Source organism: Meriones unguiculatus, chromosome 17 (genome assembly GCF_030254825.1).
Source record: "Meriones unguiculatus strain TT.TT164.6M chromosome 17, Bangor_MerUng_6.1, whole genome shotgun sequence".
In the NCBI taxonomy this organism is placed as follows: Eukaryota; Metazoa; Chordata; class Mammalia; order Rodentia; family Muridae; genus Meriones; species Meriones unguiculatus.
Genome location: NC_083364.1, coordinates 40899603 through 40920656, shown reverse-complemented (window position 1 = coordinate 40920656; position 21054 = coordinate 40899603). Strand labels below are relative to the sequence as shown.

The following is a 21054-nucleotide window of genomic DNA, read 5'->3' as shown; positions in this document are numbered from 1 at the left end:
CATGGCAAGCTGGGCAGGAAAGAGGCTGAGGGGATCTGGTATACCGGAAGGTGCTCTGTAGCAGCTTCCGAAGTGTTACACAGGGCAGGAGGGAGCCTGGCCACATTTCCTGCGGCAGTTCCTTGAGACCTTGGTGGTTTTAAGTGCTCAAAGGGAGCAGCTCATGCACGTAGCATCCCAAATGTCAACTACTGCGCCCCCCCCCCCGCCCCGGTCAAGCAGGTCACAAGGCAGCTGGGTAAAATAACTGGTGATGAGGCCACGCTCAGGGACTGTAAGGGACTCTGTCTGTGTGCAGTCACACAAGAGACTGTGTGACTCAGTGCCCCTCTTCGAGGACTGAGCACTGTTGACCTCAGCTCTGAGTACCTTAAAGTACTTGTCCAGGATCTCACTGTAGTTGCTGCCTTTAGAGAACCAGCCGTCCGGAATGATCTCAGCTTCCAGCCACTGGATGATGCGACGCCGGAGCTCGTCACGGTTAGCTTGATAGCAGACAACTTCCGGGAGGGGAGGGATGTGAAGTGGGTGTGAGGAGGAGGACCCCGGGGTCATCAGCACCCACTGCCCGGAGTCCAGAGCCACTCAGTTCTGTGGGTCCTCACAGCACCTGGGGGCAGGATTATCGCCCCCAGAACAGAAATGTGTCTACCTCAGGAGTCACACTCACACAGGTAAAACACCCAGAAGGACTGGAAGAGCAGTTTTGCAACCTCTGGGTGGCTAACCCTCTTGAGGTCACTATCAGATATCCTGCATACCAGATAGTTACACTTCACTTCATAACAGTAGCTAAATTACAGTTACGAAGTAGCAACAAAATAATTTTATGGTTGGGGGTCACCACAGTTGAGGGATTGTAATAAAGGGTTGCAGTGTTAGGAAGGTTGCGAGCCACTGGACCAGAAACTCGAGACAGTGGTGAAACAGAAGAGTTGTTGTTTAAGAAAAAAAAAAAAAAAAAAAAAAACAAGGAAGAAAAACAAAGGACATTTTCATGAATATTAAGGAGCAAGGGAGAAAAAAGATCACACACTGAGGTAACTCTCTTGGCTCTTAGATGAGCTGAAAGTATTAATGCATCAATAAATGAAAGCGTTACAGTTATTCATGCTGCTGGAGGGCTGATATCCTCCCTTTCTCACCGACGGAGCCTTTTGAAAACTTTTCTCCCATCAGCCTTTCTTATAAACAACAGAAAACAAGGCCAAGGAGGGGCTGTGCCTCGGCCCTGCTCTGGCCGGCTGTTACAAGCCGTGCGGGAGGAACAGTTGTGAGTCAAGCAGGCAGAGAAAGCAGGGTGGAGACAGCTCTGGCCAAGGGAAATTCCTGGAAGACAGCATTGGCTGGGCAGTGAAGAGGGCACAGGGCCAGGGAATGAGCATACGGGCCTTTGCAACTCTGCCCCTCCTAGCTTTATGGGAACAGCCTTAGTTCTCTGAGGCTTTATACCTTAACTCTACGGTAGTTACAGTGAGACCTGCAAGATGGCAATGAGTTCTGGGACTATAAACACCTTGGGATTTTAATACATTTTAATAGACAGCTACGGCCATCGCCATACTAGCATTTCCAACTCTCCTCTTTCAGAAAGAGCCCTGTCTGCGGATTTCACTGTGCCCACCACCTCAGCGTGTCTTACAAGGCCCTGAAGGAAGGGCTCAGTGGCTGTCCCTATGGGGCTGTCACTACTCAGCAAAAATGCGGAACAGCCAACATTCAGATCCAAACAGCTACTTTGGCAGACACCAAAACAAACGGAACATTTTTAAAACACAGTTTTGTGGCTTTCCTGAGCTGTACTGCGCTCAGACCAGATCTGGATAAAAAGTCCTGATCCCACAGAGGATCCTGGCAGCTTGCCGGGGACATGGAAGACAAGATGTTTGCTCTATGAAAAGTCACACACACGCACACGCACACACACCCTGTAGAAAGGTCAGGCACTTACCGGGGCTGGCAGATGGACTCACAGACTTCTTTTCTGCAAGATGAAAGAACATATGTAACGCAAAGTGAAGAATGAAAGAAAATGTCTGTTTTGAGGGCGAAAACTGTAAAGTCTTGCAACCTTGTCAGCATTTCACCTTAAGTCCTTCCTTCCTTCCTTCCTTCCTTCCTTCCTTCCTTCCTTCCTTCCTTCCTTCCTTCCTTCCTTCCTTTTCCCCAAGGTTTGTTTCTTTTTATTTTATGTGTAAAATAAAAAGGTATTTTGCCTGCATTTATGGCTGTGCACCACTGTGTTTGCCTGGTACCTGAAGGTCAGAAAAGGGGATTGGATCTCCTGGAACTGGAGTTACAGATAATTGCCATCTGCCATGTGGGTGCTGGGAACTGAACCCAATTCCTCCACAGGAGGAGCTGGTGCTTTTATCCACTGAGTTATCTCTGGGGCCCCCTGCCTTAAATTCTTCTGTCCTTTTCTTTTCTTCCTGTCGGGCCTAAGGATGGGATCCTTCCTGCTTACAGACAACGATTGCCCTTCTAGAATTATATTTCTTCCTGCTGGATTGAGCAGTCCCTGGGATTTTGAAATTTCATATGGAGACTAATTCTTCAAAGGGGAGTGTCTGGGATAAAGTTTTGTGTTTTTCCAGGGAAAGTCAAGGATGGAATGTCTGGGCAAGCCTTAGACTTGGAAAAGTCTGGTGACTAATATATAATCATGCTTGAAAAGTCCATCCTTCCAAACCCTGATCATGATGATGATCGTACAAAGTCAAGGAAGTATATTACTAGGCTGAGAAATGCCCACATTTTAAAAGCAAGAAATGGAGAAATTTTTCAAAAGGTGAGGGCGTCCTTTAAGAAGGACTTTCGCCGTTGTGGATTCTCGATGTAGTCATCCTAGCTACTCTCCGATGGCAGATGATGCTGAAGGCAGGCCCAAGTCTGACGCAGGAAACACAGGGCAAAGGCCCAGTCAGCCAGGTCAAAGCCAGGAGGCTTATGAACGTTCGGAGGGAGCACCTCCAACCATCAAGGCGCTCTCCCCAGTTCTGGGTAGCTGTGGACTCGGTGAAGCGGTTGTGTGGCCAGCAATGTCACGTTGGTCTAGTTTCTGCCTCTGTCTCCCCATCACAAGGCCCTCCCATCCAGTAATGACAGCATGCCTTACCTTTGCAGTGTCCGTCATATTCAACCTGGACCTTGGATCCAGTGAGGCAGGCGTCTCTATGAAGTTCACAGTGGTTGAGGTAGGTCTTGCCATTACTGCCACACACAGGCCTCTTGTGAGGTTTGCATTGCTGAAACAGATCGGCAGGAGGGTGTTTGGTGGTAGCTGGGAAGGCTAGAACATGCGCTCGCATGAGCGCTCACTCAGCCATCTTGTCAGGTGGCTCCCCACAACAGAGATGGAGCCTGTTGGTCACCAGGGCCCAGGGAACCCCAGTTCTGGTCATCATCAGTGACTCTACCCCATTCAATACAGGCGGCACCCCACTACCCCGACGTCCATCCTGGTCCGGTGTCATTTTTCCAATGCCCTGCTGTGGCTGAAATATTTGTAGCACATGTATCCCCAGTGCGATAGTGCAAAGAGGTGACGTTTTCATGATGGGAGGAGGCTACCCGCACTCCTTTCTCACAAACAGAATTCAGGCTTTTAGAAAAGGGGTTTCACACAGCATTTAGCCCTTTCGCCCTTTTATCATTTCCATGTGAGAATACAGTGTTCAAGCATTCATTTCCACATAGAGACCTGGCCCTCACCAGACATTAATGAATTTGTTCTGATCTTGCATGCCCAAAATTGGGAGAAGTGTACACACACACACACACACACACACACACACACACACACAAACACACACACACCAATTCTTCCAGGGCCTAATTACAAGGGATTTTTTTCTTTTTTCTAGTATTTGAGTGCCATTCAGCTTTTGACCTGATTTCACAACTGTCGCTGAAAGGCTGACCATGAGGGTGAAAGACTACAGGAAATCATTCTGGACAGAAAAATGGATTAAAGTTCATTAGGCTTTATGACTACGGATGCTAGATGCATGAAAACAAAAGAACAGGGTGAAAAGAACTAGAGTCCTGAGGCAGGAAGTGAATCCAGCACCTCCAGTTTATACATGAAGACACCCAAGGCAAGACGGGTGAACCTCATTTATTCATTCTGCCAATATTTTTTACTGTTTTGGGTGCTGAGCAAAACGAGTACAAGCTCATCTCTACAACAGCTCCTGGGAATTTGTTTGCTCAAAATCACATAATTACCTGAGGACAAGTTGAGACTAGAGGTCAGATTTTTAGTCTAATTAATGCTACCACATTAATTAGTGGACAGCACCCTTCCAGCATAGACCTCCAGGGTGAAGGGATCCTAGTAGGCTGAGGTTGTAAGTTTCAAGTTGGTACATTTTCCCCTTCAGATGCAATGAATCAGGGTTCAGAGACTAAAAGGGTATTATTTATAAAAGAAAAAAAGCCCACTTCCAGGATATGGGCATCTTGATAGAAGGGAGAAGAGCCCATGGCCTGTGTATTTACATTAAGAATGAAAATTTAGGGGCTGGAGAGATGGCTCAGTGGATAAGAGCGCTGGCTGCTCTTCCAAAGAACCTGGGTTCAACTCCCAGCACCCACGTGGCAGCTCACAGCTGTCTGTAATTCCGGCTCCAGGGGACCTGACGCTCTCAACACAGACATACATGAAGGCAAAACACCAATGTACATAAGATAAAGATAAATAAATCGTTTTTTTTTTTTAAAAAAAAGAATGGAAATTTATTAAAGCATTGCCTATTTCTCAAAGGCTCATTTTGCCTTTCAAATGCCATTTAAAAACAAAACTTCAAAGCCCACATTCTGTCCACTAATTTAAAACTTTGCATATCTTTGATCCAGCAGGCCCCTGGTGCCCATCAATTCTAAGAAATAAAGGATATTTGCAAAAGGATGCAAGTGTTGTGGTGGTAAACAGTCCAGAGAAGCACTTAAATGACTTTTTAAAGAAAAGTGAGTTAAAAGTCTGTGTTGATCTGGGAGGCTGTCATGGCACACCAAAGACTGCGAAGTACAAACTGCAGAAATAGTATTGTGGAAATAGTATTTTGCATAAAGGGGAAACCCTGGTGTTTAGAAAAGTTGTTAATGCCAGTAACCTCAGACTAATGAGAACTGAGAGTTGTTAGTACAAATGTTTAGATACCTACACTATTTGACACATAAACAGCTTTTAAATGTAAAGATGTTTAAAAAAATGTAACGCCATGCTTAAACTTCATGTGTCATGATACAGTTTATATATTAAGTAACACTACAAAGGAGTGGCTTCCCAGAGTTTTAAACTAAAGGAAAAAAGGAACAATTTATTCTTACAGAGTCTCCTCAGGACATTTTTTAAAGACACGTTTTCAAGGAGGGTTGACGTGACAAACATACTTGTGACTAGTCATGGCTACTTCCGGTCATCAGTGGAACTAAAAAAAGAGAGTTCAACTTTCCCAACCACTGCCTCAAAGGACAGACGCATGTTGGATTCAGATGGAAAGCTAAACAGGTCTTGCTACTTCAGACCCAGAGAGTCAAACTCAAACATCCATCAAGAAATACAAAGAAACCCAAAACTCAGAAAGAAAACAAAACAAAACAAAACAAACAAAAACCAAAACCAAAATAAAACAAAACAAAAAAAACCGATGACAGATTTGAAACTAGACAAAAATTTTCGATGTCTATCCTCTTTCTTGGCTCATAGTCCTTTTGGCTACTGTCCATCCTTCCTCACCTATCACCTCACTGGACACTTATTACCTCCTCTGCCTCATTTTACCTTTCTGACTGCTCCCTCCGCTATATCTCTTTACATTGTATTATGGTCTAGGATGTTTATATGAGAGAGAACATGCATTTTGTTTTCCTATCCGAGTCTGAATCGCCTCACTTAATATTATACCTTCTAGGTCCATCTACTTTCCCACAAATCTCATTTTTCTCTCCAGCTGAATAAAATTTCATTGTGTCTGTGTACCACATTTTCATCATTTGTTCTTCTGCTGATGGACATCTAGACTAGTTCCATTTTCTTGCATACACAGACATACATTCATTATATATATATATGATGGCGTGTGTGTATGTGTATAGAGGCCAGAGAGATCCGGACTGGGTGTTGTCCTTGGTTGCTCTCTGTATAATTTTCTGAGCTAGTTCTCACTAAGTCTGGAGCTCATGATTTGACTAGAGGAATGGCTGGTCAATGAACTCCACAGATTTGTCCCCTTTCCCCCAGGGCTGGGGTCACAGACTCTTGCTGCCACACCAGGCCTCTGTGTGGGTCCTGAGGCTCTGAATGCAGCCCCTCCAGACAGCCACCGCCCTCCAGCCTGACACCAGGACCTACCTCAATGCAGAGGCACGTGGGCTCCCCCTTCTCCGTGACTGCACACTCGCGGCCAGCTCCACAAAACACGTTGGCGCAGATCTTGGATTTGCTCCTCGGTTCTTCCTGAGACACAAACCATAAAGGAAGCCGCGTTACCGAGATGATCTCGCCACAGGATGAAACATGGCCGTAATGACCTTTCAGGCTTTGGATTGTGATCTGCCAACCATCAGCACCAAACTCACAGGCACTGTTCCGGTTCAGATTCGGGCCCCGAAGATTGTTGCCCTGAGAGCAAAGTAAGAGTGACTTTCTTGCATTCTACCTCATTTTTGTTAAGTGTATTGAGCATTTATGATAAAGCCAGCACGAGGCTAAAGGCAGGCTTTGCCCTCATGAAGCCTGTGACTCTCAGGGGAACGCATTTAGAACACACATGGAAACGCAGCAGCAGCAGCGGTGGGTGCCCCGGGGAGCAGGCATGATGCGCGGGGGGAATCAGAAGTGAGCCCGTCTGACAGTTCCACACCTTAACCGATGCTTTAAGGATGAGAAGATTAAGCTAGGAAGAAATGGAAACACCGGAGACACATCCAGACATCTTAACAGCAAGGGGTGTTCAGGGCAATGCCATCTCAAAGGGCAGGAGGAGGGTGGCTAAAACGTGGAGATGCTAGTGTTTGCTATTCGGCCACTGTGTGTGTGCCCGGGCTATAAGACAAAGAGGACCAAACCACGCCAACGAGAGGAGTGGCCCTCGAGCGTCTTGCTGGTCAGGATTTCTGCTCAGACAGATGTTACGGAACCACAGGTCTGTATGCCACAAGGAAATGTGGGTTTTGATAAGTACCGGTCTGTTGGTGGCACATTCTTTCACTCCCACTCACTGGTGGTGGAGGGCCGGCCCCACCTCATTCACCACTCAGCCCTGTCCTGTGGTAGTGGTGGGTAAACAGAGACCAGGATGCCTCCGGCCCCTCTGCCCTACTAGGCGGGGCAGGTTGAATTGCTAAAGGCTTCCAGGCCTAAGACTGCTGGGCTGGAGCGGACTACAGAACAATGCAGATGGAAGACGCCCAGGAATGACTGGGGTAAAGGCAAAGACCATTTTTCCAGCCGACGCCTATCGTGCCATCTAAAGAACTCATCCCTTAAATGGGGTAACAAGAATAGGACTCAGACAGACACACACACACACAAAGTACAGGCTTGAAGGAGCTAAGAGCGGGCCAAAATAGCTGCTCTGCTGCCACCTGGAGGCTGTTTTGCAAACTCCAGTTTATTCTTTTCTCCCATAAACCCGCTTGCCTGCCACGCAGAGATCTCATTGGTCTAGAAGTCATCTGCATGCTCACATCTCATTGGCTTACATGGTGCTGCTAAACCTTTTTTTTTTTAATGTTGCTAAGGAGAATTCAAAAAAAGCTGGCAGACAAGTGAATTAAAAAAAAAAAAAAAGGAAGTAATTCCCAGAAGGTTGGAGGACTGGGTTTTGATCTGTTTCCTAAACAGAGATGGGAATAAAATTGAGCAAATTCTCCAGACAGACAGGGCCCTCCCTCTTGTGGGAGCTGTGCTCCAAGCATAAAGCTGGAAGGGAAGAGAAAGCGAATGCCCACTGTTGTAAAAGATGACCCCGGTGACCTCTTCGACCACCCTGATCTGAACTCTAACCCCTGAGCCTGGCACAGGAGCCAGAGATCACAAAAACACACAACAGTGAGCTTGGGCACATGTCCACATTCGAGTGAAGACTCAAAATGTTCCCCCGTGTGTTAACTAGTTCCTCTGCTTCCTCAAGCTATGTATTGGAGAGAGAGGGAAGGAGAAAGACAGACAGACACACACACGCACAGGAAGAGGGAGAGGGAGAGAGAGAGAGGAGGGCGGGGAGCGGGAGAAAGATGCGGTCAATGGTCAACCTTACAGAGCTGCTGCAGAAGGGCCTGCAGCGTTTAGCGCCTCATTTTTGTCTCGCATGTATGATTATTGTTTGTTCATTGTGTGTGGGAGGAGTGCACCTGTCAGGGCTTGCTTGTAAAGGTCAGAGGACAACTTGTGGGAGTAGGGGCTCCCTCTTTCCATCGGGTGGGTTCCAGGCTTGGCCACAAGTGCCTTTACCCAATGGGCTATCCTTCGCACCCCCTTTTGGTAATTATTACAAATAAAAACCGTCCCGTGGAGGCTGAATTCAGCACAAGTCGTTTGCGGAGGCAGTTCTCAAAACACACGTTTGGAGGAGAATACCTTTCTCTTACACACTGACAACTAATACTTGAAGAGCGCAATTAAAATCTGCAAAAATGTTTTCACAAACGTGATTTTACCTTAATGCGTGGCTAACCCAACCAGAACACCTATATTAGTAGCCTCACTTTACCAATGAGAAAACTGAGGCTCCAGAGGTCAAATAATTTGCTGAAGGTCCCAAAACTAAAAAAAAAAAAAAAAAAAAAAAATTAGAGGACTCTCTATTTGGCTCACAGTGTACCCATTCATAGATGCCTGACATTCTGCTAAGTGACCTGCTACAGGTGAGGCGACGTCAGCGCTTTAGGTCCCTAATTTCAATGTCATATTATCCCTGTTTTACAGGTGAGGGAGTTGACCTTAGAGGCCCTGGAACAAAAGGTGATAGAGCTGGAGCTTCCTCCAGCCAAAGGGAAATGATCCCTCTCTATTTATCTTTATTTTTAAATCCAGATGACTTAAGGATAGGGAAAACATAATGGGAATGTGGACGATAGAATAGAAAGCGTAAGGAGAAAATGTCGAGTACGTTAGGCATTTAGATCTGATATACAAATGTCATATCCAACCCCTCTTTATTTGCTGTGGTCATGAGCACGGGGTTCTCTTGAAGCCTGTTTCCTGGAGTGCAAATATGAAATTTTGATGGTTAGAATTGTCTTGAGACTCAAATGAGATAGATACACTGTGTGCTCTTCAACAGGAAGTGGCTGTCGCTACCATGGGTGGTTTATTTTCAGTTTTCCCACTGAAATGCTGTCACCACCACCTTGGACTGACATGTCCCCGTTCTTCCCTGTCCTCACTTCCAGTGGAAAGGTACCGCTGAGAGGGAAACTGACAGGATGGTGAATGCAAAGGGCCTGGCAGTCCCCAGAGGGCCTTTTACAGAGCAGGGAAGTGGGGGGAGGCAGCTAGTTACACAAGCATTCCCTTTGCAGGTGACTGGTCTGTCAATAGGTGGCAATCTCTCTCTTTGCCTCACAGTGCATGGAGCCGCATTGCAGAAGAGCTTTCCTGGCTGCCGCTGCGGCTCTGCCCAACTAGGTCTTCCCAGAGAGAAGTGCAGGAATGAGGGAGAGGAGGGTGCACCCTTGAGGGACACAGGCAGAAGGATCTGCCAGTCTGGGAAGGCCGTCTAACCTCGGGACTCAATGCCCTTTCCCCTTCTCCTCACTCACAGGTAGTTTTGATTGCAGAAAGCAAGGTCAACAATGAAGGACATTTCTTTGTGCCATTCAAAGCAGCCCTCTAAGTTCCAACATCTTTGGGAGCCAAAGTGTTAGAGCCATTCCCATGGCTCCTGGACAATTCCTCACGGCCATAGGTGGGCTTCTGCTGAGTGGCTGGTTCCAGCCAGAAAGTCTAAGGCAGTAACTTAGGTAAGGGGTCGCAAAGGCCTGAGGCCACTGTGGGCTGATGTGCGCCTACAACTGACAGCGGCTCTGCGGACATCTGTCCTCGCCGTTTCTGTTCGGGCGCCTGCATTTCCAGTTGTGCGTAACAGATGCAGGAGCATTTGAGATGCAGAAAAACCCCATGGCAGCCCAGGTGAGAGGCAAGTCAGGAAAGGGGCACAAGTTGACCCGGCCGCTGAGTCTCCACATTCTTTCTTCCAGTAAGGCCAAGGGAGGGTGCTGAGGGCAGAGGGGCCGGCTGCAGGGCGTGGCGTAGGGATGAGGTAAAGCTCTTGCAAATGAAGTAGAGCTGTGTGAACTGCCATCAATCACTGTGGTTTTAGGGACAGAAAACCTCACAGGTCTATGGACGGTTGCCATCCAAGGTCTCAGGCTTGTCCGTTCATATAAAAATGTGAACAGACGTATGGATCTGAACGGACTCATGAGCGTGACAGACTAAGTGTGGGTCGAGGATAAGTTCATGTAGCTTTAAAAACCAACAGCACATCTGAGCATGGTGGCACACGGCTATAACGATGTGGGCTATGACCCCGGCACCAGGGAGGCTAGGGCATAAAGATGACGAGTTTGAGGCATTTGTGGGCTATATATAACAAGATGCCAGTCTAAAACAACAACAACAACAAACAAACCCCAAACTACAAAACAAAACAAAAATCTCAAGTGTGGGGTTCGAATAGATTCCTGCGTTTGAAGGCTTGGCCAGAGGGAGCGGCAGTATTAGGAGGTGTGGCCTCACCGGAGGAGGCGTGGCCTTGTGAGAGGATGCGCGTTACCGTGCAGGAGAGGCTTTGAGGTCTTAAATGCTCAAGCTATGTCCCGTGTGGAGCACATCTCGTCTCCTTGATGCCTGCGGATCAGGATGTAGAATTCTTGATCTCTTCCAGCACCACGTCTGCCTACACGATGCTATGATTCTTGCCCTGATGATAACGGACTGAAGCTCTGAAACTAAACCAGCCCCGATTAAAGGTTTTCCTTCCTAAGAGTTGCCTTAGCCTGGTGTCCCTTCACAGCCAAAACACCCTAACTAAGACGCTAGGCAACAACAAAATGAAAACAAAACCAAGCATCCGCCTATGTCTCAGTTGCGGTTACTACTGCTGTGAGGAAACACCACAACCAAATGCAACTTGGGGAGGAAAGTGTTCATTTGACTTACACTTACACTTACTGCTCCAGGGCGGGAAAACTCGAACACGACAGGAACCTAGAGGCAGGAGCGGATGCAGAGGCCTCGGAGGAGCGCTGCTTACTGGCTTGTTCCTAATGGCTTGCTCAGCCTACATTTTTAATAGAACCCAAGGCCGCCAGACCAGGGATGGCACCACCCACAATGGGCTGGGCCCTCGCACATCAACCACTGATGATGAAAATGCCCTATAGGCTTGCCTACAGCCTGATCTTACAGAAGAGGTTTCTTACTGAGGTTCCTTCCTCTCAGATGACTTTTAGCTGGTGTCAAGCTCTCCTAAAACTCTCTAACACAGCCTCCAAGTGGAAGCCTCGGGAGGTTCTAACTTGGTCCTCTCACCTCTGTCTCCACGTTACTTTCTGGATGTGCACGGCTGAAGGATTGGTCCCATGGCTAATTTTCACACTACAAATTCCTCATGGCAAACGAATGCCTAACAGTTCCGCTTCTTCCCAGTTGAAAACTTTCTCCCAGCTCTTGCGGGTTGATGACGCTATATGCTTGCACAGCAATTTTAAAAATCAATTTAAGCTTCAATTTCTATTAATGCGTGTGTGTGTGTGTGCGTGTGTGTGCGTGTGTGTGCGTGCGTGTGTGTGTGTGTGCGCCTGTGTGAGGATGTGCTGTGGGTTCCCAAGGATGCCAGAAGAGGGTGCTGGATCCTTTGGCGCTTTAGTTACAGCTGGTCCTGAACCAGCAAACGTGGATGCTGAGAAAGGACTTTGGTCCTCAGGAAGGGCAGCAGGTGCTCTTAAGCACTGCTCAGCAGGTTTGATAGGTTAGTTTCCCTATCTTTTTTGGCTCTTTAAAAGGGACTTGACTCTAGGCTCTTCCAGATTTGAGATTCTAGCATGACTAGTGTCCCTAAAATGACACTATGCCCTGGGCCTGGCCTTCAGCCCTCAACTCCAGCCTCTTTCCCATGTGCTGCTCTATCTCTCTGTAAATCAAAGCCAAGAATCTTCAGTCTGAGGTCTCACAGAGCTACAATTATTATTATTATTATTATTATTATTTGCAAGCAAATGAAAAAGGAAGCTATCTGCAAAACCAGTAGAGGTGATCCTGCTCTTTGGGCTGAAGAGCACAAAACACAAACTGAAATGTTTCTTAAAAACTCCGTGAAGTAAAACAATTTCCGCAAAACATGTGCTCCGGCAAGGACAGGAAGTTTATAAGCAAAGCCATAAACGTCGGCTTAATGCAGCATCGCTTCACTAATTGGAACTGGGTCAGCGCCATCTTCTCAGTTCTTTTTCCTTCCCACCCCACCCCCACCCCTGTCCTCACTCTCTCCTGATTGTGCCAAGGTGGATATGCAGCTCCGGATGCCACTGCTCTGTAGTAGAGCAGCTTTGTTGACATTCTTGCTTTGCCAGAACTAGCCACAGACACTTCATGAGACTATCAGGGCCTCTCAGATGGCCACCCAGAGTACAAGTCCATAGAAAAGGTGGAGAGTGCGAAGGAGAAAATGAAACCTCTCCCAGCTGCTGAAATCTAGCTTGGGCATCCTTCACACGAGCCCATGCAAAGGCTGTTCTTCTGCTCCGGAAAGGAATGTGCTTGTGCTCCATGGGAAAAAAAAAAAAAAAAAGAGGAATGAGGGAGAGGCACTCTACAGCGGTAGGTCTGATATGCTTGGTACTACACAGAGCATCTGTGCCAACCCCACACTTAAGTGTCCTTTGCCTGTGGGTGTTTCCAGCCAACGCCTTACCCAAAGTTTAACACACCAAGGCCACATGTAGATTGTGAAAGGCCTAAAGCTTGAGTGTCGGGGAGGAGGCCCTCTGTAAGAACACGCAACTGTGAATGCAAAATGGAGTCCATTTTGGGAGGGACCTGGCAAGTGAAAGCACTGAAGCAGATGCTTCATTAGCATTCAGGTCTCTCCAACTCTCCGTCTGCTTCATTGCTTCCTTCTTCGACAAGATCTTTCTAACAACGTCTTTGAGCCTTTTGTCAGTCTGTCTGTCAGAGCCTGTGCACATATGGCTTTACCTCAAGCAAGTGGCTTACAGACTTTGGCTTCCCATAGACCCAGTCTCAGGGAACGGTTTTCCTATTAAATGCCATTTGGGAATTCCAAGTTTCAATTACACAAGATGAGAAGTTTCTGCAGGCTTCAGTGTTTTGTTAACTATACCGTAATGGCTGTTTTTAATTTGCCAAGAACAGGGGACCTTATGTCTTCTCAGGGCGGGCACACAATACCATCTATTACTTAAAGGGAATAGATGTGTTAATTCTCTTGATTGTATATGAATAAAAAAATCAAGTTGTTTGTCTCAAATACATGATGTTTTTTTGTATACCAGTCAAAGCTTAGAATGCCTGGGTAAGACTGCCAAGCATAAAATACTTACCTATTTCAAATTAGCCTAGAGATTCATTTTCTATTCTTCAGCCTAAGACTTGCCCACTTTAACAGCCAACATAAGGCATATACGCAGTTCCCCAGGCTTCTTCAGATGAGGAAAGTAAATCACTTACATGTATTTAGACTTAGATCTGGTGAGTGCCACATTAGCTAACGGATGGTAATGGCGGCAGGGCGCGGCAGTGCACGACTGTAATCCCAGCACTCGGGGAGTCAGGGGCAGGCGGATCTCTGTGAGTTCTAGGCCAGCCTGGGCTACATCAAGGGGACCCAGCTGGCTATGGTGGTGAGCGCACCTGTACCCAAGCTCTGAGTGAGGAAGATCAACCTGAGTCTATGAGTTCCATACTTGCCTAGGAAACAAAATGGCACTGCTTCAAGACACACACACACACACACACACACACACCTAATTAAGATAACAGTCTGTGACCAGCATGGAGAAACAAGGAAAGGACTGGGAGCATGCAGAGACCATCTCCGCGGAGGAGGGTAGAGATATAATTAAAGGACACCTAGAACTTTCTAAAGAATATTGGAATCTGGCAATACAATGGGTATAGGGCAGTGAAGGAGTGAACCTGGGAGCTGGGAGGCCTTTGGTCTTGGAGGGCCAGCAGATAGAGAAATGCCGGCTGTTAGAGACGCAGCCTTGGCAAGAGGGCAGGGTGACACAAGGGAGCGGTGAGTCGGAAATGGACAGACCCAAGTCTAAGTAGACGGTGTGACAGCCCGCAGCTGGAAATAGGGGTAGAGATGTACATCTGGATGTCATCTATGTAGGGGTGAGGGACAGGGGAAGAAGAAGGCGTTAAAGCGGGGGTGAAGGGCTGAGAAAGGCGGGGAGGTGATAGGGAAACCGAAAACAGACTCCAAGGGCTGCGGAGCATGCGCCCGACGGCCCACCAGGAGTCTCTGCAATCCGGAAGGACACCTTCTCTCCGGGCAGATGCAGAACCAGCTGTCAGGGCTTGGCAGGCCATCTCACGTCTCTGTAGTCAGAAGCCTGCCCAGTTACGAGGGCTCTGGCGGTAAAGCAGCCAAGAAAGTGGAGGAGGAAGATTCAGGAAATTGGGAGGAAGCCCGGCCAGTTGAGAGCTCCATAGAATGGGAGATGAATAGGGTTGCATGGGAAGTGATTTGGTAAAGTGCCGGGGTGGGGCAGCGAGGGCATTTCAGCTCTGAATCACTCACCGAGAGGCAGACTGAGGCAGGAGGGAAACCCTAGGTTATGTGCCTGCCTCTTAGGCAGTGTGACTTAGGGAAGAAGCTTAGAGCCTCAGTTACCAATTTATAACACACAAGGGTTGTACATGATGCCCGGTTCCCTTATGTTGTTTGGATTCCATTAACTAGCTCAGGAATTCACCAAATCACGTGATCCTGAGTTTCAAATGTTTGTCTCCCAAGTAAGCTCACTGAATGCCCACACTAGGAATGATTCTCTACCGAATTTTTTTTTTTTTTTGAAGCGGGTTCTCACTATGTAGCCCCGATTTGCCTCATTGTATATATAGCTCAGGATTTTGTATTGAACTATCAGCAATCTCCCTGCCTCAGCCTCCAGGGTCCTGGGATTCCAGGCATGGCCACCATGCCCAGCTTGTGTGCTTGCCTAGTCTGATGGCATTCCAAGGCTGTTGCCGGAAGACTCTCAGAGTCTAAGGACTTCATAAGAAATTCCTACTCCCTCCTGGAGCATGCTAGAGTGGCCCCCTGGAGTCAAACAGCCCTTTCACAGGAGGTCACGAAAGACCATCCTGCATATCAGATATTTAGGTTACGATTCTTAACGTACACAGCTATGAAGCATCGATGGAATGATTTTACGCTGGTGGGGTCACGACAAATTGAGGGACTGTGTTAAAGGGTCGCAGTGTTGGGAAAGTTGAGAACCGCCACTCTAGAGGAAAGACCAAGTGAGCTGACTTCAGTGGCCAGGAACCTGCTGGAACTTTCTAGCCCCAACTAGAGTGCTGCTAATTAAGTTTTAATTCTACTTGTGTTTGCCTTGCCTGAAAGAAGGGAGGGGGAAGAAAGAGAGAAAATGGCTAACGGAAATTCACTGGAGATTCACAGTCCCCTTTCCTGCCAAGAAGCTGTCACTGAAGTATGTCTTGCACTGCCAGGCCTCACATTTACTCTGCATTCATGCTCTAATTATTTCCACATGTAGTTCAAGAAAAAAAAAAAAAAACGGTTGAGCAAGAGCTTCTTTTTCTTTTTTCTTTTAAATTCCCCCACACCTAAATCCCCAATTCTCTCTATCCCGAGTGGGGAAGGCTCCAGGACAGCTGACGGAACAATCCCAGACAGCCAGTTTTAGAAGCATCCCCTGTAGCGACAGCCACATCTGGCCCGTCATCCCCGCTGGCTCTCAGTCCTCCATCCGGAGCAAGCTGACCCTCCATCTCCCCAGGCTTCCCCGGCCAGGATCCAATTAGCATTCATTCTTCAGAATTCTGAGTGGAATGCAGAGTTCATTGCTCTGATTTGGTGGGTGGGAGGGGAGAGACGGATAAAACCAAGAGGCGTCTTGCTCTCTGTCAGCCAATTCAAGCAGTACCTGGATGGCTGCTGGCGATACACACTTGCCAGGGAAGGAACTGGCGGCGGCAAACAACCACAGTAGCTACCTTGACTTCACCCCTTCTCCCTAACTGCAGCTTCATTCCGTTACCCCAAAATTTGCATATGGCTCCCTTAGTCACTGTTCTATTGCAGTGAAGAGACACCATGACCAAGACAACTCTTATGAAAGAAAGCATTTAATTGGGGGCTCGCTTACAGTTTCTGAGGTCTAGTCCATTGTTATCATGGCGGGGAGATGAGGGCAGGCATGCATGGTGCTGGAGAAGTAGTGGAGAGCTACATTTTGGTCTGCAAGCAGCAGAGAAACTTTGTTTGAGCCTGGTGTGGGCTTTTGAAATCTCAAAGTAACCCACTTCCTCTAATAAGGCCACAGCTCTTAATCCTTTCTTTTTTTTTTTTTTCTTTTTTTAATTTTAACTAATGTACATTGGTGTTTTGATTGCATGTATGTCTGTGTGAGGGTGTCGGATCCCCTGGCACAGGAGTTACAGACGGTTGTGAGCTGCCATGTGGGTGCTGGAGATTGAACCTGGGTTCTCAGGAAGAACAGCCAGGGCTATTAACTGCTGAGCCATCTCTCCAGCCCTCCTCTTAATCCTTCTAATCCTTTCAAATAGCACCACCTGCTGGTGGCTAAACTCACATATGAGCTTATTGGAGCTATTCTTATTCAAACCAACACAGTTGCCTCTTCTTATGAGAAGCCATTGTCCTGCAAAGTGGTTCCCATGACCTTCCACAGGTCGTGGCCTACTTCTCTTTGACCAGCCCTTACTTACACACATTAGCAAGTCCATAGCATGCGGCCTTTTCCTAGCTCTTGTGTGACTTCACTGGCCTTGGCATCCTGGACCTCATCGCCAGGGATGCTCTTCTTTTTAGACTCCTTGACTGTCGAGAGTAGGGGGAGCAGCCTGGATGGAGGACTAAAGGCACTAAGTAGACTAAAGTCCTGGGCTCCTGAGCATTTCCATGTTGAGAGCGCATTACCTTTGAAAATGTCAGTGCTATGGAGACATTGCTTGATGCTTTTTTAACCTTCAGATGGGCCGAGAAATGTTCCACAAGACCAGATTAAAAACACTATCCCCATCTGGGAAGTCTGATTTAAGGTCTGCTTGCCCAAATTCTTCCTGTCCTTCAAGGCTATGTCACTTCACCATCAATGAGCCTTTCTTTTTCATTGATACAAACTGCTTCTTCCTTGCCTGGCCTGCACTTCTCTGTTGTATGACTCCATTTTGATAATTTTTTTTAATTAATTGATTATATATATATATATATATATATACACACATACATATATATATATTTTTTTTTTCCAGCTGAGCTACAACCTTCTAGGGGACAAAGGTTAAGCTTTAGTGTCCTCTTGCAGGCCCTAGTATATCCCCCGTCACCCAGTGAACCTTAATTAAAAGGGTAAAAGGACAGACTTGAGTTGCATCATCCCGGGTTGGGGCAGTGGCGGTGGCAGTAGCAGCTCCCCTCCTGGAGGTGACTCTACAGAAAGAGCCTAAAGAGCCCACTCCTCTCCACCAGACCATCAACACTCAGCCTGGAGTTTCACCAACCCGGGGTTGTCTGAGAGCCACAAAAGACACCAACAGGCGTGTGTCTCTATCGGCACACATGCGCTGGCGAGAGGCCAGGGGTCGCTGAAGCGGCTTTTGGTGGTGTCTTTTGTCTACGATTAAGGTGTACTGTAGCCGAGGCATGCTGAACGAATGAGAAAGGAGAGAAAGAAGATGGAAGAAGTCAGGTGGGACTGCAGGGTATACAGTCAGACCAGATAAAAGCAGCCTGATGCCAAGCTGGCCTAGTCATGGGAGAAGCAGAAGCAAAAAGGAGCAGGCGAGACAAGGTGGGAGAGACAGCGGAATGGGTGTCTTCAAGTAGCTGCTTTGCGACCTCCTTCCTAGGAACCCGAGCCCTTCGTTAACCTAGGAAGTAGAAGGAAGGGGACTGCTCAATAAACTTCAACCTGAAACAGGACTTGCCTTGCTCTGTCCCTTCTTTTATTTTGGCAGAACATTTGGGTCTCCTGGCTATTGGCAGGACCTTTGGTCTTGGCTCCCAGCGCTCCCCTCTGGCTCATGTACTAGCCTGGCAACAGGCTGGAATTTACTGGAAAGAGAATTGGGAGTGAGGGCCCGCACTTTGCGGGACCTATATGTAGGGTGTTTTCCCTGCCATTGGGTACTGTCAAAAGGACTGTGCTGTCCGACCAAAGACTGAGATCGTCTGTCGGTGGCAGGAACTGGGGTTCAGCAGGAATGACAGGGAGGTCAGAGGTGCTGAACGAAATGGAGCTGGGAGACCCGGTCTAGTGGGGGCAGAATGGGTCTCCAGCTTAAAAACAAGGACAGAGCCCTGGGCATCTTTTGGGGGCCGTGTGGCTGCAAACAGCTGTCAAGATTCCAATATCTTACCATTTTTTTTTCCTAGTCTAAAAGTGCTGAAGGGGTTAAAGCTCAGAAACTCCCAACTAAAGGAAGTCTCCACATGCATGTGGCTTAGTAGGGTTCTGAGAAGCAGACAGATGTAATTAGAAGTGTTCAGACACAGTGTTGCCATGGAAACTGCTGGCCAGGAGAAACCTGGAGTCCCAGGAATAGTCCTCCAGGGAAGAGCCTGAGGCAGGTGGTACTCCTCCAGCCTGCCTGCTTCCAAAGTCTTGGGTTCTTGGGTAGATTCCTCCTGTTCCCCCATCCCACCCCTCAGCGATGCTAAATGTGAACCAATGGTTCCCTTCTGCAGCAAGGAAGCAGCTGCAGGTTGTTAAGAGAAAGTTCTCAGGGTAGTCTGTTTTTGCATCTGAGGCTGAGGGCCAGGAAGGGAGGCTGCAGGCTCCTTTTCTGTTTTATTACATGGCCGGCAGTTCTGGGAAGATCAGCGGTACAGGACAGGCAGGAAAGCATCTGTGGGTGTGGCTTTCAGCTGTCTGTCTTATTCACGGAAACAACTGAATGTAAAAGGGGACCTTTCAAGTAGCTACAGTCAGGCAGCAGGCACAAACTACGACTGCTGTGATCACAATGATTAGGAGGTCTGTGGGGGGAGGGGCATTTTATAAAGTAGGAACTCTAAGCTGATGATTGAGGGTCCCCAGAAACCCTGATACAGATTTGGCAACCGAACTTCAATGGGACATATTAATACTAAGCAAACCCAGATGGAATTCTCTATGAACTTAGGAACAGAGAGAAATCTAAGAAATTACCACTCAGGGCATGGGCTGCCCCTTACAGCCCTGCTTCAACAGTCATAGCATTCTTAGAGGTTCTGCTCCTGGAATGCCGGAAAACTGGGGTGAGGTGACCACCCTCAGTCATTAGAAATCCCCTCACCTGCGTCTCTAAAGATCACTCATTTCGTACATTGTCCTCAAAGGAGGATGTCTCCCATGAACTGCTTCCTCGGTGAAAAGGTGGTCAGTAGTTCATCACTCCAAGCAAGGAGGCTTAATAAATCTCCCCTGAAGAGGGATCATTTCTTGGGGTACACCTTTGTACATTCCTTAACCACGAGCAGTGGCTCTTGGATCCTGTGGTCAGGAAGTGCAGGGAAAGGTCAGGGTGCCCCGGGAGACCAGCAGAAATGACTGTATTTTAGGCATAATAGATCCAGACTGGATATTAAGAGCAGCTGGTTCAGCCACAAGCACAGTTAGAAAATTGTAGGATGTTTAGAGGGTGAGGTCCACCCAGGATGCGTCTTCTAGTATTTTCCCAGATGCCGGCGATCCCGGCCATCTATCTAGCAGGAGGAGTTTCTGACAGTTACTGTGCAGCCATGCTGGGGGTGACCCTGATCTCCACTCTGCGATGGGCTAACATCCTCATTTACCTGTACCTACATTCAGACTCTCAGACTCACACTGGAAAAGTGGGGTACAGACAGGCCTCTGCTAATCTTGGACTTCCCCAAGATTTATGAGGCAATAAGAGATTCCTTATGACTTCTAATTTTTAACCATTGCTCTCTCTCTCTCTCTCTCTCTCTCTCTCTCTCTCTCTCTCCACTCTGCCAAGCAGGAAGGTCTGGCAGTCCCCAGGATTTTAACAATTCCTGTTTAGAGAAATATCAGTCTTTGGAGAACAAATTAAGAGCCACATAAAACCAGTTCCTATGGGGAAAGGTAAGCTAAGACTCTTTTTTTTTGTTTGTTTGTTTTTAGATGAAAAAAACATATTTATTAAAAATTGCAGGAAGAAAATCCATAGGCAGATGGATTAGAGGATATAATATATGCTATAAGATTTGCCATCAGAAGGTTATAAATATCAGTGAGAATGTAAATGACTGTGAGCCAAACCCTTGTGATCAAGAGCTAGCAACAGTCCGTAGTCATAGATATAGGCAGTTTTTAAACTAATATAGTAACTGCACATTTTGGTATCTCATGCAGCGAGCACAATGCATAGGTCACATGTCCACTTAGAACAGAAAAAGAGTTAAAAAATAACACGTTACAGGGCACTATAAGAAAGCGAGGTCAACGAAGGCTAAATGCTAAAACTTGGTCCATATTTTGGAAAGTCCAATCAAAGCAGTCCATAGGAGAAACTGTGCTTTCTCTAAGGCCCTGAAATACAAGGAGTAAGCCAAGACTCTTAACACAGCCATGCGCGGTGGTACACGCCGGTAATCCCAGCACTCAGAGAGGCAGAGGTGGCAGCTCTCTAAGTTAGAGGCCAGCCTGGTCTACACAGTGAGTCCAGGACAGAGAAACAGAGAAAACCTGTCTCGAAAAACCAAAAAAAAAAAAAAAAAAAAGACTCTCAACACAAATTAATTTCTGAACAGTTCTTACTGCTGTACAAGGTGAAATGAGTAGGCTCCATTTCCAAGACAGTTAAAAAAAAAAAAA

The 21054-nt window shown here is 47.3% G+C and overlaps 1 protein-coding gene across 1 annotated transcript in view; it reads right to left on the bottom strand.

The window, feature by feature from the left end:
* The window catches only part of Fstl1 (follistatin like 1), a 53883-nt gene that overhangs the window by 12164 nt on the left and 20665 nt on the right, over positions 1-21054 (bottom strand). The window contains exons 3-6 of the mRNA XM_021662993.2: positions 6359-6463; positions 3119-3248; positions 1952-1984; positions 370-500 (exon numbers count right to left, since the gene is read on the bottom strand). Coding sequence (XP_021518668.2) covers positions 370-500; positions 1952-1984; positions 3119-3248; positions 6359-6463 — 399 coding nt within the window. The remainder of the gene's footprint in view (positions 1-369; positions 501-1951; positions 1985-3118; positions 3249-6358; positions 6464-21054) is intronic.